At 46.2% G+C, this 12,840-nt stretch overlaps 2 protein-coding genes across 2 annotated transcripts; one reads left to right on the forward strand and one right to left on the reverse strand.

The window, feature by feature from the left end:
- The first annotated feature begins 10,389 nt into the window (after positions 1-10,389).
- On the forward strand, positions 10,390-11,220 carry LOC123518744. Its single transcript, XM_045279745.1, has one exon. The coding sequence runs from the start codon at positions 10,390-10,392 to the stop codon at positions 11,218-11,220; it is 831 nt and encodes a 276-aa protein (XP_045135680.1).
- A 258-nt stretch (positions 11,221-11,478) lies between these two features.
- LOC123518745 (DNA-binding protein HEXBP-like) lies at positions 11,479-11,796 on the reverse strand. The gene has a single exon (XM_045279746.1). It carries the CDS (start codon positions 11,794-11,796, stop codon positions 11,479-11,481), a length of 318 nt encoding a protein of 105 aa, XP_045135681.1.
- Between the last annotated feature and the right edge of the window lie 1,044 nt (positions 11,797-12,840).

Below are 12,840 nucleotides of genomic sequence, written 5' to 3' on the forward strand. Positions count from 1 at the left end.
GCCACAACATAAGGTCCCATGAACTTACTGTGAAGAGCATTGCCTGGAGTGGGGAGAAAAAGTAAAACCTTGTCTCCTGGTTTGAAACTTCTCATGACAGATTTGGGAAGAGAATTCTGTTGCATTTTAGTTTGAGATTTGAGGAAGTTTGATTTAGCAAAAGATCTGACTTCACTGATTTTATTCTTAAGGTTACTGATGTAGTCAGACACACTGGGGCTTGAAGGAGTATTTTGAGTAAACCATTGATCCTTTAATATTTTGAGAGGCCCCTGATCTGTCTACCATAGAGTAATTCAAAAGGGAGTAACCTAAAGAATCTTGAGGAGATTCTCTTAAAGCGAAGAGAAGGAAAGAAATACTTTCATCCCAGTCTCCTTGATGCTCCAAGCAATACTTCTTCATCATGGATTTTAATGTTTGGTGAAACCGCTCCAGACAGCCTTGGGATTGGGGTGGTAAGCCGAGGAGGTAACATGGTCGATGTTTAGCTCATTCACTATCTGTTGGAAAAAATGGCTAGTGAAATTGCTACCCTTGTCAGACTGAATTTGTTTTGGAATTCCTACCGAGGTGAAAAAATGTATTAGATGTTTTACAATGGTCTTTGATGTGATGTTCTTAAGAGGGAATGCTTCAGGGTACCTGGTAGTGGGATCCATGAGGGTTAACAAATACTGATTCCCTCGTTTGGTTTTGGGTAAGGGCCCTACGCAGTCTAGTATGATCTTTTCGAAGGGCTCCGTCTGAACTGGAATAGGCGTCAGAGGAGCTGGCACAAGGCGTTCGTTAGGCTTACCCACAACTTGACATATATGACATGTTTTTACATAGTGTGACACATCCTTTTTCATTCCTGGCCAAAAAAATGTTGAAGAGCCTTCTTGTAGGTTTTTTGGATGCCTAGATGACCTGACAATCCATCATGAGCTAGTTCTATAATGGCTGGTCTTACAGACAAGGGATGACAACTTGATGTGTTTCTGACCAGGTGTCTAGTTGTTTCAGTTCAGGAGGTCTGTAGGAACGCATCAGGACTCCTTCCTGATAATAAAAACAAGGCAATTTAGACATATCCTTTGTCTCACTGGCCACATGTCTGATCTTAGCCAAAGTGAGATCCTGTTCCTGAGCATTAATCAAATTCTCCTTTGAAATGATGTTATTATACAAGTTGTCAGTAGAGGCAATCATTGGTGGAGGAGGTGATGAAAGGGCAGGGGACTTGGACTGAGACCTGGTGACTGCACACACTGGGAAGAAGTGAGGGATGTTTCGTCCAGGGTCTTAGTGGGACTTTCTGTTAAGGGAGAATCAAGAACAATTAAGTTTGGAACAGCCAAGTTACCCGCAAGATCATTACCCAGTACAAGATGTACCCCGGTACTGGCAGTTCACCAGGTTTAATGGCTACCTCAACCTCTCCTGAAATGAACGGGCACTGTAAGCTAATATTAGCCAAGGGATAGGAGAGCTGTGATTCGAGACCTGTAAGGATCACCTTCTCCCCAGTGAAAGCCTGTTTGATGTTAGGGATGACATCTTCCCTTAAGATGGATTGGGCAGCACCTGTATCACGCAGAACCTTGATATTTATTGCCTTGTCTTTACCATCAGTCAGGGACACTTTACCTTGATACATGTACGAGTCATAAAGTTCTAGAGGAGAGTTGACAGGGTTAGCTAGGGCCACTGGTTTCTTGTTCTCAAATGTGTTAGGTCTAGGGGACACAAAAGAAAATTGACGTTGAGAACCCTTGCAATTTGGGTGTCTACATTTCTGGATCGTGTGACCTGGCTTCTTACAGTATGTACACCAGGGGGAATTATATGCATTTGGCGAGAATCCGGTTGGCTTACCACCCGCGCCCCAAAACCTTCCCCAAAGGAGGACCTAACATTAGACAGTGAACCACGACCTCTACTACCCAGGGATCCCATCAACAAAGCAAACGCATCAGCCACTTTAGCGGCAGACATAAGATCACTCTCTCCCGTTCTTCCACATGCCTCAGAATATTAAATGGTAACTTGTTCTTCCATTCTTCCAGGACCATTAGATTGAGCAACTCCGAAAAGGTGGTAATGTTAAGAGCGGCTAACCATTTCTTAAATTGTCTTAGTTTCTCACTAGCGAATTCAACATAGGTGTGAGACTCTGGTTTCACATACTTTCGAAACTGTTGTCTGTATCCATCAGAAGTGATAGAGTAGGCGTCTAGAATGTTACCTTTGATCTCTTCATATTCTACCTCATCACTAAGGCCGTTGTATACCCTATAAGCTTTTCCTACTAGCTTAGGGACAAGGAGAGACACCCACTGATCCTGGGCCATTTATTCCTATGAGCAATGCTCTCAAAAGCGCGAAATGACCCGTCAACATCAGATTCATCAAAAGGGGGAACTAGCGGAGCAGCTGTAGCAGGATTAAAGCTTGCTAACTGTTTCTTTATATCTATTTCTTCCCCTCTAAACTTAGCGTCATTTCGTAGGGCTAACTCCTGAATTTCTAACTCTTTCTCCTGCCTTCTAAGTTGTAACTGAAATTCTCTCTCTTTATCTTCTGCCTGTAGTTGCATTTCTTTCTTCTTTTCTGCCTGTAGTTGCATTTGTCTTTCCGTAATTCTCTCTTTTCTTTTCCTGTAGTTCTCTCTTTTTTTTCTAATTTCTCTTTCCTTTATCTTCTTTTCTGCCTGTAGTTGCATTTGTTTTCATGCATCCGGTATTCTAGTTTAAGCTTCTCAATTTCCCATTGACTTATCCTACTCTTATCCTGTTCTTCCTGGGGACTGTGTATTATAGTCCTCGTAGAGGCTGACATGGGAGTTAACTCTTCTATGGCATTTCCTAGCAACTGACCTTCTTGCACTAGATGTTCAACAACTACATTCTTAATGACCTCTTTAGTCATCTGAGACGTGATGGGAACATCAAAATGTTTAGCGATGGCTTTCCATTGGTCCTTCTTTATATTAGCATATTTAAGTTGTTCCAGAGAAGGGTCGGCACAAAAATCTTCAACGTTAAACTGAGCGGAAGCCATATTAAATAGATGTTAAACCACAACAACAAAAAAAATGATAAGCGAATTACTTAAGTGAGGAACTTGGCAGAGTGATAATAAAGGCAACCTTGAAATTACCTAGATTATACTTAAGTAAACACTTATGAGTACAATCACTAATGAGGGGTAAACTAGAGAGTTACGGCATTAAGAGGGATCCGGATTACTCTAGTTACGAGACTTGAGAGTGAGGAGCGAATTGTACTGAGACTTGTTATTGATAAGGAGGCGGATTAGTCTGAGAGACTAGTTAAAATGGCCGATTCTAACTAGCGAGAAAAATGATCCGCGAAGTGAGGGCATTGAGGGTTCGCATGAACATATGATGATCCCAACACTTGGATAACACTTATTACACACCTGCCTATGTGCAAAAATAGAGATAAGTGCTATCGGTGAACACGCCTTTCTACCTGGTTTCCTGCTCTACCACTGCTATGCGATACCAATGAAAGTCACGAAGCACGTTTAACCCAAAAGGAGCCACTTGAACGCACAAAGGTAAATTTAAACCACACGCAGAGTAAGTCACAGAAAAAAAACACATCAGAGTCACAACACCACAGAAACACAAGCAATCACAGAAAAAAGTCACTGGAAAAATGGAACACTGAACATGGGTTATAATGGTCCTGTCACGGTCGCCAATTGTTACGTTCACCGGTTAAACTGGTAAGATTGGCATCGGAGAGCCGGTGAACAATAACAATAAAAAAAAACACTGCAGGTTCAACTGGTGAGGAAATGCAAAAGGGGGTCACTTTAAAAAGCTATTTTAATAACCCATAATGAAATTGACACATATATAACAAGAAACATGAAACACAGATATATAACATGAAACACAGGAAAATGACATACACATATACATATAACACAGTAATAAATACAACAATAAAGAACCCAACTTAATACCTAACAATAATCCTAATCCTATATAGAGGCAATGTGGAAAACACGGACGAGGGAAGTGATACTTATGCGGTGTCGCAGTGGTGAAATGCTGGGTGATGGTTGATCCCACGGCAGAACCAAGAGGCGTTGTGTTCACTGGTTGAGGCTTGGATCTCAACTCCCAATCCAGAAAACCAAGAGCTGGCTCAACACTTTCGGTTGAGTCGAAAGGGGCCGCGTGATTCCAACTTCGGGACAGTAGCCGGGCTTCATGAAACGGTGACGTGGAAGGTTCACGAGACGGTGGCGTGGAAGGTTCACGAGACGGTGACGTGGAAGGGGAGGCGGAGAGGTGGCGAACGAGGTAACAAGCGGAGGTGGTGATGGTAGTAATGCATGTTACGGGCGGGCCGTAACAATATGTGTTTATAGTTTTCCAAGAAAGAACACAGGTGATTTATGGTAATTAGGTGATTCGCTCTGGGTCGAAGGGCATGTGATGCCATCTGGCGACACAGCTTCACAAGTCTCCCATTATCGGCGCGCGTTGTGGCTAGACACGTGGCGTTCTCGTCTTCATTTTGCCTTCTTTGCGTTTCTAGTGCTTCTCCTTTTTTTGTCATGGAGGAGGACACTCACGACCACCAGGCTGAGCTTCCTGCCTCTGCTCAGGAGGATGTTGTGCCTCTTCACGGGGATTCACCTGGCGTCCGTGGCTTCTCTGGCTCCTAGGCTTCCTTGAGGTGTTCCAAAAGGATTTGCAGACGGGCCTTGAGTAGCTTCATCCACGACCCTCATTCAGTTTGTGTTAGATGTTGTGATATTTACAGCCCAGTTAAGAGGTGTGATGAGTGTGCTAACTGGAGCAGTGAGAAAGTGCTTGTTGTATATAAAGCAGCAGTGCAGTTTGGGTCACAAATCCAAGTATAGGCGCATTTAGGTATGCTGACCCGCCCCTCTTTCCCCCTTCGCCTAGGAAAGGGGAAGAGGTATTATATTATGGTATTATAATAATACAGAGGTGTCAGTCTATCCCCCACCCCTCTCACCCATACTTTTCCTCTGAGTGACACTCACTCTCTTTCTGCAGCGGCCTTGTCCCCTCCCCCCTCACCTTTTCTGATACAGACATATATACACAACCTGTATATCTCTCAGCAACAAGTTGATGCTATAATAGGGAGGGGAGGGGGCATTAGGGACCACTGCATCAACTTGATATGAAATGAGCGGTATTAGTCTAGAAAACCGATTTTTTTCTTTTTCAGCACATTTTTTTTCTTTTCTTTTTTTTTTTTTTTTTTTTTTTTTTGAGGGCGCTCGTGCTTCCCACAAATAGATTGCGTCCTGGACGGTCACCCACATTGCCATAGCAAAAACCGGCTTTAGCAACAGCCGCCGACCACGGCATCTCTCCCTGATCTGGAGGAAGGGGATTCGCAATCTCGAGCCTCCTCTGTTCTTCCTCACATCCCCGGGGGCTCGGAGGTTTTGGCCGCGGATGGTAGTGTTTTGTCCCAGGATGGGCTCACAGCTGATGATTCTGCATTACATCTTTCTTTGTTATTAAAATCTTAGCAAGACGAAGTACTTGCTTCTGTTGATGATCTTGTTGCTTCTCAGTTAGGAGGTTTATGTAGTTCTGTATTACCTGCTACTGATCCCCCTTTTCCAGCCCTGCCTTCGTCCTCGGACCCGGACCTGATGCAATTCAGTGTTGTGTCTCCCCAGGGTCCTGACACAAAAAGGCGTGTGCAGTCACACCAAGTCAGGGAGCCAGTTGGAACTGTCCAGGGACTAGAAGTGCTTCTTAAGCGTTCATGCCCACCAAAGGATGACGCTAGAAGAATCAAGAAGTCCTGCTCCACCTCAGTGGTGACTGGTGACCAGGCTCATTCCCTTGACTGGTCAGGGGGAGGGGGGGGCAGGACAAGTGGAAGGTGAACCAGAGCAGGAAGCCTGGTCCCTCTCCTGGGACCTTGGGTGAAGGTCTGGTTGGAGATGACGAGCGGCGCTTTGCTTTGTACTCCAACCCACAGGATGGCATTCCCACACCCCTCCTCCCCCTGGGCTGCCATCTCTGTGCTTTCAGCCAACAGGGGGCCCAGTGTCACACGATCCCCCCTATGGCCCAGCAAACCCACTATCTTCTGCTTGAGAGTGGACAGGACCACTCTCGCTCCAGGCATTATGGCTCTGCTCCAGTGGCGCTTCCTAGGGACCACCCAGCGCATCCTGACAGCCATCTCCTCGGAGGTGCTCTTCTTCTCTTTGATAGGGACGGTCACCGGGCCCTGTTTGAGTCACCCTGCCTTTCTTGTTCTGGGTGGTGGGGCTCAGGGGGCCCCTTGTTACCGGGGCCAAACTCTGCTCCTCTTGGCTTAGAGAAACAGGACTGGCCACCACAGAAACTGTTGGGCACATCATGCGATGGTACATTTCCATGTACCATCGCATGATGTCCTACATCACTTCTGTTTGAGGATGCGGTGGGCCAGAGGATTGACTTGGAATGTCCTGATGCCTCACCTGTTGGAGGGGGTCTCGTCCTCCTTGGCAGGGCACAGCCTGTCCAGTTTTCTATGGAGTAAGCTAACAGGGCTTAAAGGCCGATGAGTAGAAGCCCTCTGTGGCTGGCTATCCTTTGGGCAGGTTTGCCAAGATATAGAATGTGGCAGGTCAGATGTTTGGGAAACCTGCGCTGGTTAACCCTAACCTCCACAATACCTTATATCATGGTGCTTGGGAGTTTGAAAGTTTGTGACATTTTCTATTTATGAAAGAGCGTTTGGCAAGTTGAAGAACAGACTTGGCATGATTCCGGGTGGAAGTATAAAGTGCGTGAGATTCAGGAGATGGAAAGCTCAAGTACCTTTTGTTGGCAACCTCTCTATCATGTATAGCATGAGAACAGGCTGTGTTAAACCAAGGTTTAAAAGGTTTAGGTTGAGAAAAAGAATGAGGAATGTATGCCTCCATGCCAGACACTATCACCTCTGTTATGCATTCAGCACACAGAGATAGGTCCCTGACGTGGAAACAGTAATAATTCCAGGGAAAATAAGCATAATACGTACATGTACCTCCTCAGGTCTCCCGAACTGGCAGAGACAAAATGCCAGAGGCACCTCCATTTTGCGGGATCCTGAGGAGGAATTAGAGAAATAGGTCAAGCTATAGGAATGAGATTGTGATCAGAGGAGCCCAATTGAGAAGATAGGGTAACAGAATGAGAAGAAGGATCAGAGATAAGGAAAAAATCAAGAATGTTGGGTGTATCTCCAAGATGGTCAGGAATATGAGTGTAGTGTTGCACCAGTTGCTCTAGGTCATGGAGGAAAGCAAAGTTGAAGGCTAGTTCACCAGGATAGTTAGTGGAGGGAGAGGAAAGCCAAAGCTGGTGGTGAACATTGAAATCTCCAGCGAAAGGGTAGAGGGACAGAATGTGCTCTACTTTGGAAGTTAAATAGTCAAAGAATCTACTATAGTTAGAGGAGTTAGGAGAGAGATAGACAGCACAGATAAAATGAGTTAGAGTGACTATTGAGTCAAAGCTAGATGGTGGAAAACTCAGAAGAATCAAGAGTGGGCACAAGAGCAAGTTAAGTTGTTGCATACATAGATGCAACATCCAGCTTTGGAGCATAAATGAGAATAGAGAAAGTAGGAGGGAACAGAAAAGTGGCTACTATCGGTTGCCTCAGACAGCTGTTTTGGTGAGGAAAAGATGAAGTCTATTAGAGGAGAGGTGTTGTTCTACAGATGAAAATTAGATATAAGACCGTGAATGTTACAGAAGTTAATGAAGAAAAAATCAAGGGAGGTGTCGAGACATTTTAGATTGCCACCAAGAGAGCAGTCTGACCTAAGAACATCTCTGGTCTTCTCCCCAGAAGGGGACTCCGAGGATGGATTTGGAGTCGCCATTTTGAATTCTGAGTTCTAAGTGAAGGGTGTGTGTGTGTGTGTATTTACCTAGTTGTATTTACCTAATTGTAATTTTACAGGGCCTGGGCTTTATGCTTCTGTGGCCCTGTCTCCATATACGTATACACTTATCCAATCATACTTTAAAAGTATGCACACTCAATGCAGACACTACTTCTTCATTTAAACTGTTCCACGTCTCAATACATCTTTGCGGGAAACTAAATTTTTTAACATCTCTCAGACATCTTCCTTTTCTCAGCTATTTACTATGCGGTCTTGTGCTTTGGATGTCATATTCTTCTCTCAGGTTCAGTTTCTTGGTCCATTCCGTTGATCAATTTATAAACTTGTATCAGATCTCCTCTCCCCCTTCTTTGTTCCAGGGTTGGTAGAGCCATAGCCTTTAGTCTCTCCTCATGTGTCATCCCTTCAAATTCTGGAACCATTCTTGTAGCCATTTTTTGTAGTCTCTCCAACTTCCTTATGTGTTTCTTTTTATGAGGGGTCCACACTACTCCTGCATATTCCAATTTGGGTCTTATTATAGTACTTATCAATTTCTTCATCAATTGTGTGTGTGTGTGTGTGTGTGTGTGTGTGTGTGTGTGTGTGTGTGTGTGTGTGTGTGTGTGTGTGTGTATTTACCTATAGTTGTACTTACCGAGTTGTAGTTTTACAGGGCCTGGGCATTACGCTCGTGTGGCCCTGTCTCTATATCTACATTTGTCCAACTTTTCTTTAAAGCTATGTACACTCCTTGCTGACACTACATCTTCGCTCAGGCTATTCCATGCCGCCATATTTCTTTGTGGAAAGCTGAATTTTTTCACGTCCTTGAAGCATCTTCCCATCCTCAACTTTTTACTATGACATCTTAGCTTCTACTGGTGATTTCATCTCTTAGTAACAGCTCCTCATTATCTGTTACATCCATTCTATTCATTAATTTATAGACTTGTATTAGGTTCCCCCTCTCTCTTCTCTGCTCTAGTGTTGGTATATACAAAGCCCTCAGTCTCCTCATATGTTATCTCTCTTAGCTCTGGTATCATCCTCCTTGCCATCCTTTGCAGATTCTCTAATTTCTGTGCATGTTTCTTTTTGTGTGTGGACCACACCACCCCTGCATACTCCAATCTGGGTCTGATCACAATGGATATCAGTTTCTTCATCATATCTTTATCTATGTAGTGGAAAGCCAATCCGATATTTCTTACCAAATTGTATGTCTCGCCAAATATTTTGTCCACATGGCTATCCTGTTTATTATTCTTTTGTATAGTCACTCCTAGGTCCCTTTCCTTGTTAACTTTCTTTAGTTCTACACTATCTCCCATCTTGTAGATCCCCTCCAGTCATCTTCCACTCCTTCCCAATTTCATAACATGACTTATCTGCATTGAATTCCATCTCCCACTTCCTACTCCACTTCCAGATCTTGTTAAGGTCCTTCTGTAATATTTCACAGTCCTCCTCGTATTTTTACTTGTCCGAGCAGCTTGGTATCATCTGTAAATAGCTTCATGTAACTATTTACCACCTCAGGCATGTTATTTATGTGGCTGTAGCAGGGCGTAACTCGAAACACTGTTCTCCCCCCAATTGCAGTTTATTACAGAGCACAGAACTAGCAGCACAGCAGGCACCACAGTCTTGGTGATCACACGTCTCCAACGTCGTGTCTCCCTCCTCTCATGGCCGTCTCCTCCACTGGCACGGCGGCAACACATGTAGGGAGTCCCACGCACTCGTAAGGGCCCACAACTCGCCCACACTGGCTCCTCGTGCTTGATCCCGTCGCTCGAGCCTCTCCTGCGGCACGACCTCGCACACAATCTTCGCTGGACAGAACAGGGGTAGTGGTGTGTATGGCGGCTGGTGTCCGTCTGCCGCTGCGCTGGCTAGCCTGGAAAACGTCGCCTCCTCTCATAGCTGCCGGCAAGAGCCACGTCAGTTTGGGGGGTAAACTACTTTAATTTAACCACAAACGAGCGGTAGTGAGCCAACAACACTCCGTCAGTCCACACTCCCCCCTGATATCTAAATCACCCAGGCACTCAGTCACCCATCTTCCACAAGCCCTCAATCACACAGCAGACACCTGGTAGATTGTTTGATTCTAGCAGAACGCCTCAGCACCACACTCCCAACATCTTCATCGTTTCTCTCCGGGTCCTCCTCCTCACGCTGCTCTTCTGGAGTAGGAAACGTAACCACCAGATCCTCGCAGTTATTGTCCGAGTTGCCTACTACTCTGTCCTGGTGTCTTGGTGGTGAAACGCGACGTCGCAGATCACGAACGTGACGAGTGTACCATCAACTTCGGCGACTTGATCCGATACCACTCCAGTCACGACGCCCTCTTTGTATTGCTCGTCGCAGCGCACGCCGGGAGGCTTTACCCAAACTTCTTCTCCTACATGGTGAGGGTTGTTTTCTATTGCAGGGTTGCTTCTGCTCGCGTCTTCTCCCCGCACTCTCACCGAATACCCGTACAACATGCTCGCAGGCGCAGAGGTAGGCGAGCAGTCATCCCCGGGCGAGATGCTGATTCGCCGACGACTCGAGATCGTGATGTCTCTGGTTAAGGAGTGCGGACTCGTCCTCACAGTTTCTCTGGTGCCCTCAAGCGAGAACAAGGCAGATGTCCTCACCCGCGTGCCACAGCGATGGTTAAGGACGTCCGCGGCCAACGTCATGGAACCACCGCCAGTGTGTGCGGCAGCTGTCGAAACGTCCCTTGACCAATTAGTGACGGACATCCACCATTCCCGTGGCCACCCTGGGGTAAGAAGAACGCTGTACTTCGTAAAACGAGTCAACGCGGCAGTGACGAAAGGACAGGTGCGTGCTGTTGTCGCTTCCTGCCAGATATGCCAGTCTATAGACCCAGCGCCAGTGAAGTGGAGTAAAGGCAACCTGTCGGTGGAGGGAATCTGGCAGCGGGTTGGGATGGATATCACGCACTGTAGAGGAAGGTCATATCTCACGCTCATCGACTGCGGGCCTTCTCGCTTCACCATCTGGCGCCCGCTGAGGCTACAAACGAGCGATAACATCATCGAGCAGTTGGAAGCAGTTTTCTGTGAGCGCGGGGCTCCGGACGAGATTCTGACTGACAATGACACCGCCTTCCGCAGCAAGTTGTTCCCTCAGTTTGCCTTGCGTTGGAACGTGAATATGCACTTCCGGGGAGCGTATTCACCGTCTGGAAATGGTGTCGTTGAGAGGTGTCACAGGACAGTGAAGGTCATCGCGGCAAGAAAAGGATGCTCCATAGCAGAAGCGGTGTACCTCTACAACATCACGCTGAGTGCCTGGGTGATTTAGATATCAGGGGGGAGTGTGGACTGACGGAGTGTTGTTGGCTCACTACCGCTCGTTTGTGGTTAAATTAAGGTAGTTTACCCCCCAAACTGACGTGGCTCTTGCCGGCAGCTATGAGAGGAGGCGACGTTTTCCAGGCTAGCCAGCGCAGCGGCAGACGGACACCAGCCGCCATACACACCACTACCCCTGTTCTGTCCAGCCACACCTCCGCGATGGGTAGCGCCTCATTCACTGCTTGTCCAGAGAGGAGGCTGGCGCTTACGCCTCCCCTCCACGGTCGTTTCCCGGGCATGCCAACGCGATGTGGCCCAGGACACCACAGCGGTAGCACCTCACACCACGTCTTGAAGTGCGTCCAGCGCTCCTCTGGCTCCTGCCGCTATAGGTGTCTTGACGAGCCAAGCAGTCTCTGGCAAAGTGGTTCACACCATTGCAGACGAAACACCGTTGATATGGGCCAATGTCCATATTCCCAGCCCTGGCGCCGAGACATACTTCATGGACACCACCGGCACCGATGTCACGGACCAATGCCCTCGTCCGCGCCAGGATTTGAGGCAGGTCAAGTGTCTCCATCCGCGAGCCCGCTCTCAGTAGTCGCCATTATCGCACCTTTCCGTTATCGCGTTTAGGCGTTATCGCACACTTATGAAAATCTGTAAGATTCAGTTTTAGCGCACCTGGAAAGTCATTATTGCGCATCCGTAGTAGTAGTAATAGTAGTAGTAGTAGTAGTACTACCCATATCCCAACCACACACCGACAGATGTTTAGATGGGGGAGGAGGAGGAGGAGGAAGAGGTGGAGGGGGAGAAAGATGATCATGAGGAGGAGGAGCCAGCAGCCAATCATCGCTATGTATTCATGTCACGTGTTTTGAATAAGGGAGCTGATTGGTTCCGGTCACTGCTCACCACCACCACCACCAACACCACCTCTCGCACGTGGTATTCTGTTGTTCAGAGCTGATTTTCTCGATCCTTTTTATGGGAAATGTTTGGGTTGATGCACCATTTATTTATTTCCTATTTATTCTTCACTTCCGTTATCGCCTTTTCTGATATCACGCAGTTTTTTTTCAGGCACCAATTTCGTGCGATAATGGAGGGTTAGGTGTAGTTGTTCCTTGTTTCTCGAATTTCTTTTTCTCTTCCATTTTTTTCCAAGCTTCGTCCGCTTTTTTTTCTTTGCTCCAGCACACCTTGCATTGAACCAGTCCTTTTTTCCTTCCTCTCTAGGTTTATATTTTGGGACAAATCTTGTGATGCCTATTTGAAAATATTATACTTCTCTTGCACTCCCTCTGCCCTTAGCAAGTCCTCCCAGTTTAAGTTTTCAAAGTACTCCTTAAGTTTCTGTACGTCCGCATTCCTGTAATTCAATCTTTCTTTTTTATAAGATTCGTCTAATTTGCCACTGTTAATCTCTACCTCCATCGCTATAACAACATGATCACTTTTTCCTAGCAGGCACTCGTATCTTAAATCATTATTTAATTGGATTTATCTTGTCAAAACCAGGTCCAGTCTTGCCAGCTTGTCATCTCCTCTGTATCTAGTGTTTTCATTGACTATCTGTCTCATCATGTTTTCCATCATTAGCTTCAAAAATCTTTCCCCA

This window comes from Portunus trituberculatus, chromosome 44 (genome assembly GCF_017591435.1).
Source record: "Portunus trituberculatus isolate SZX2019 chromosome 44, ASM1759143v1, whole genome shotgun sequence".
Taxonomy (NCBI): Eukaryota; Metazoa; Arthropoda; class Malacostraca; order Decapoda; family Portunidae; genus Portunus; species Portunus trituberculatus.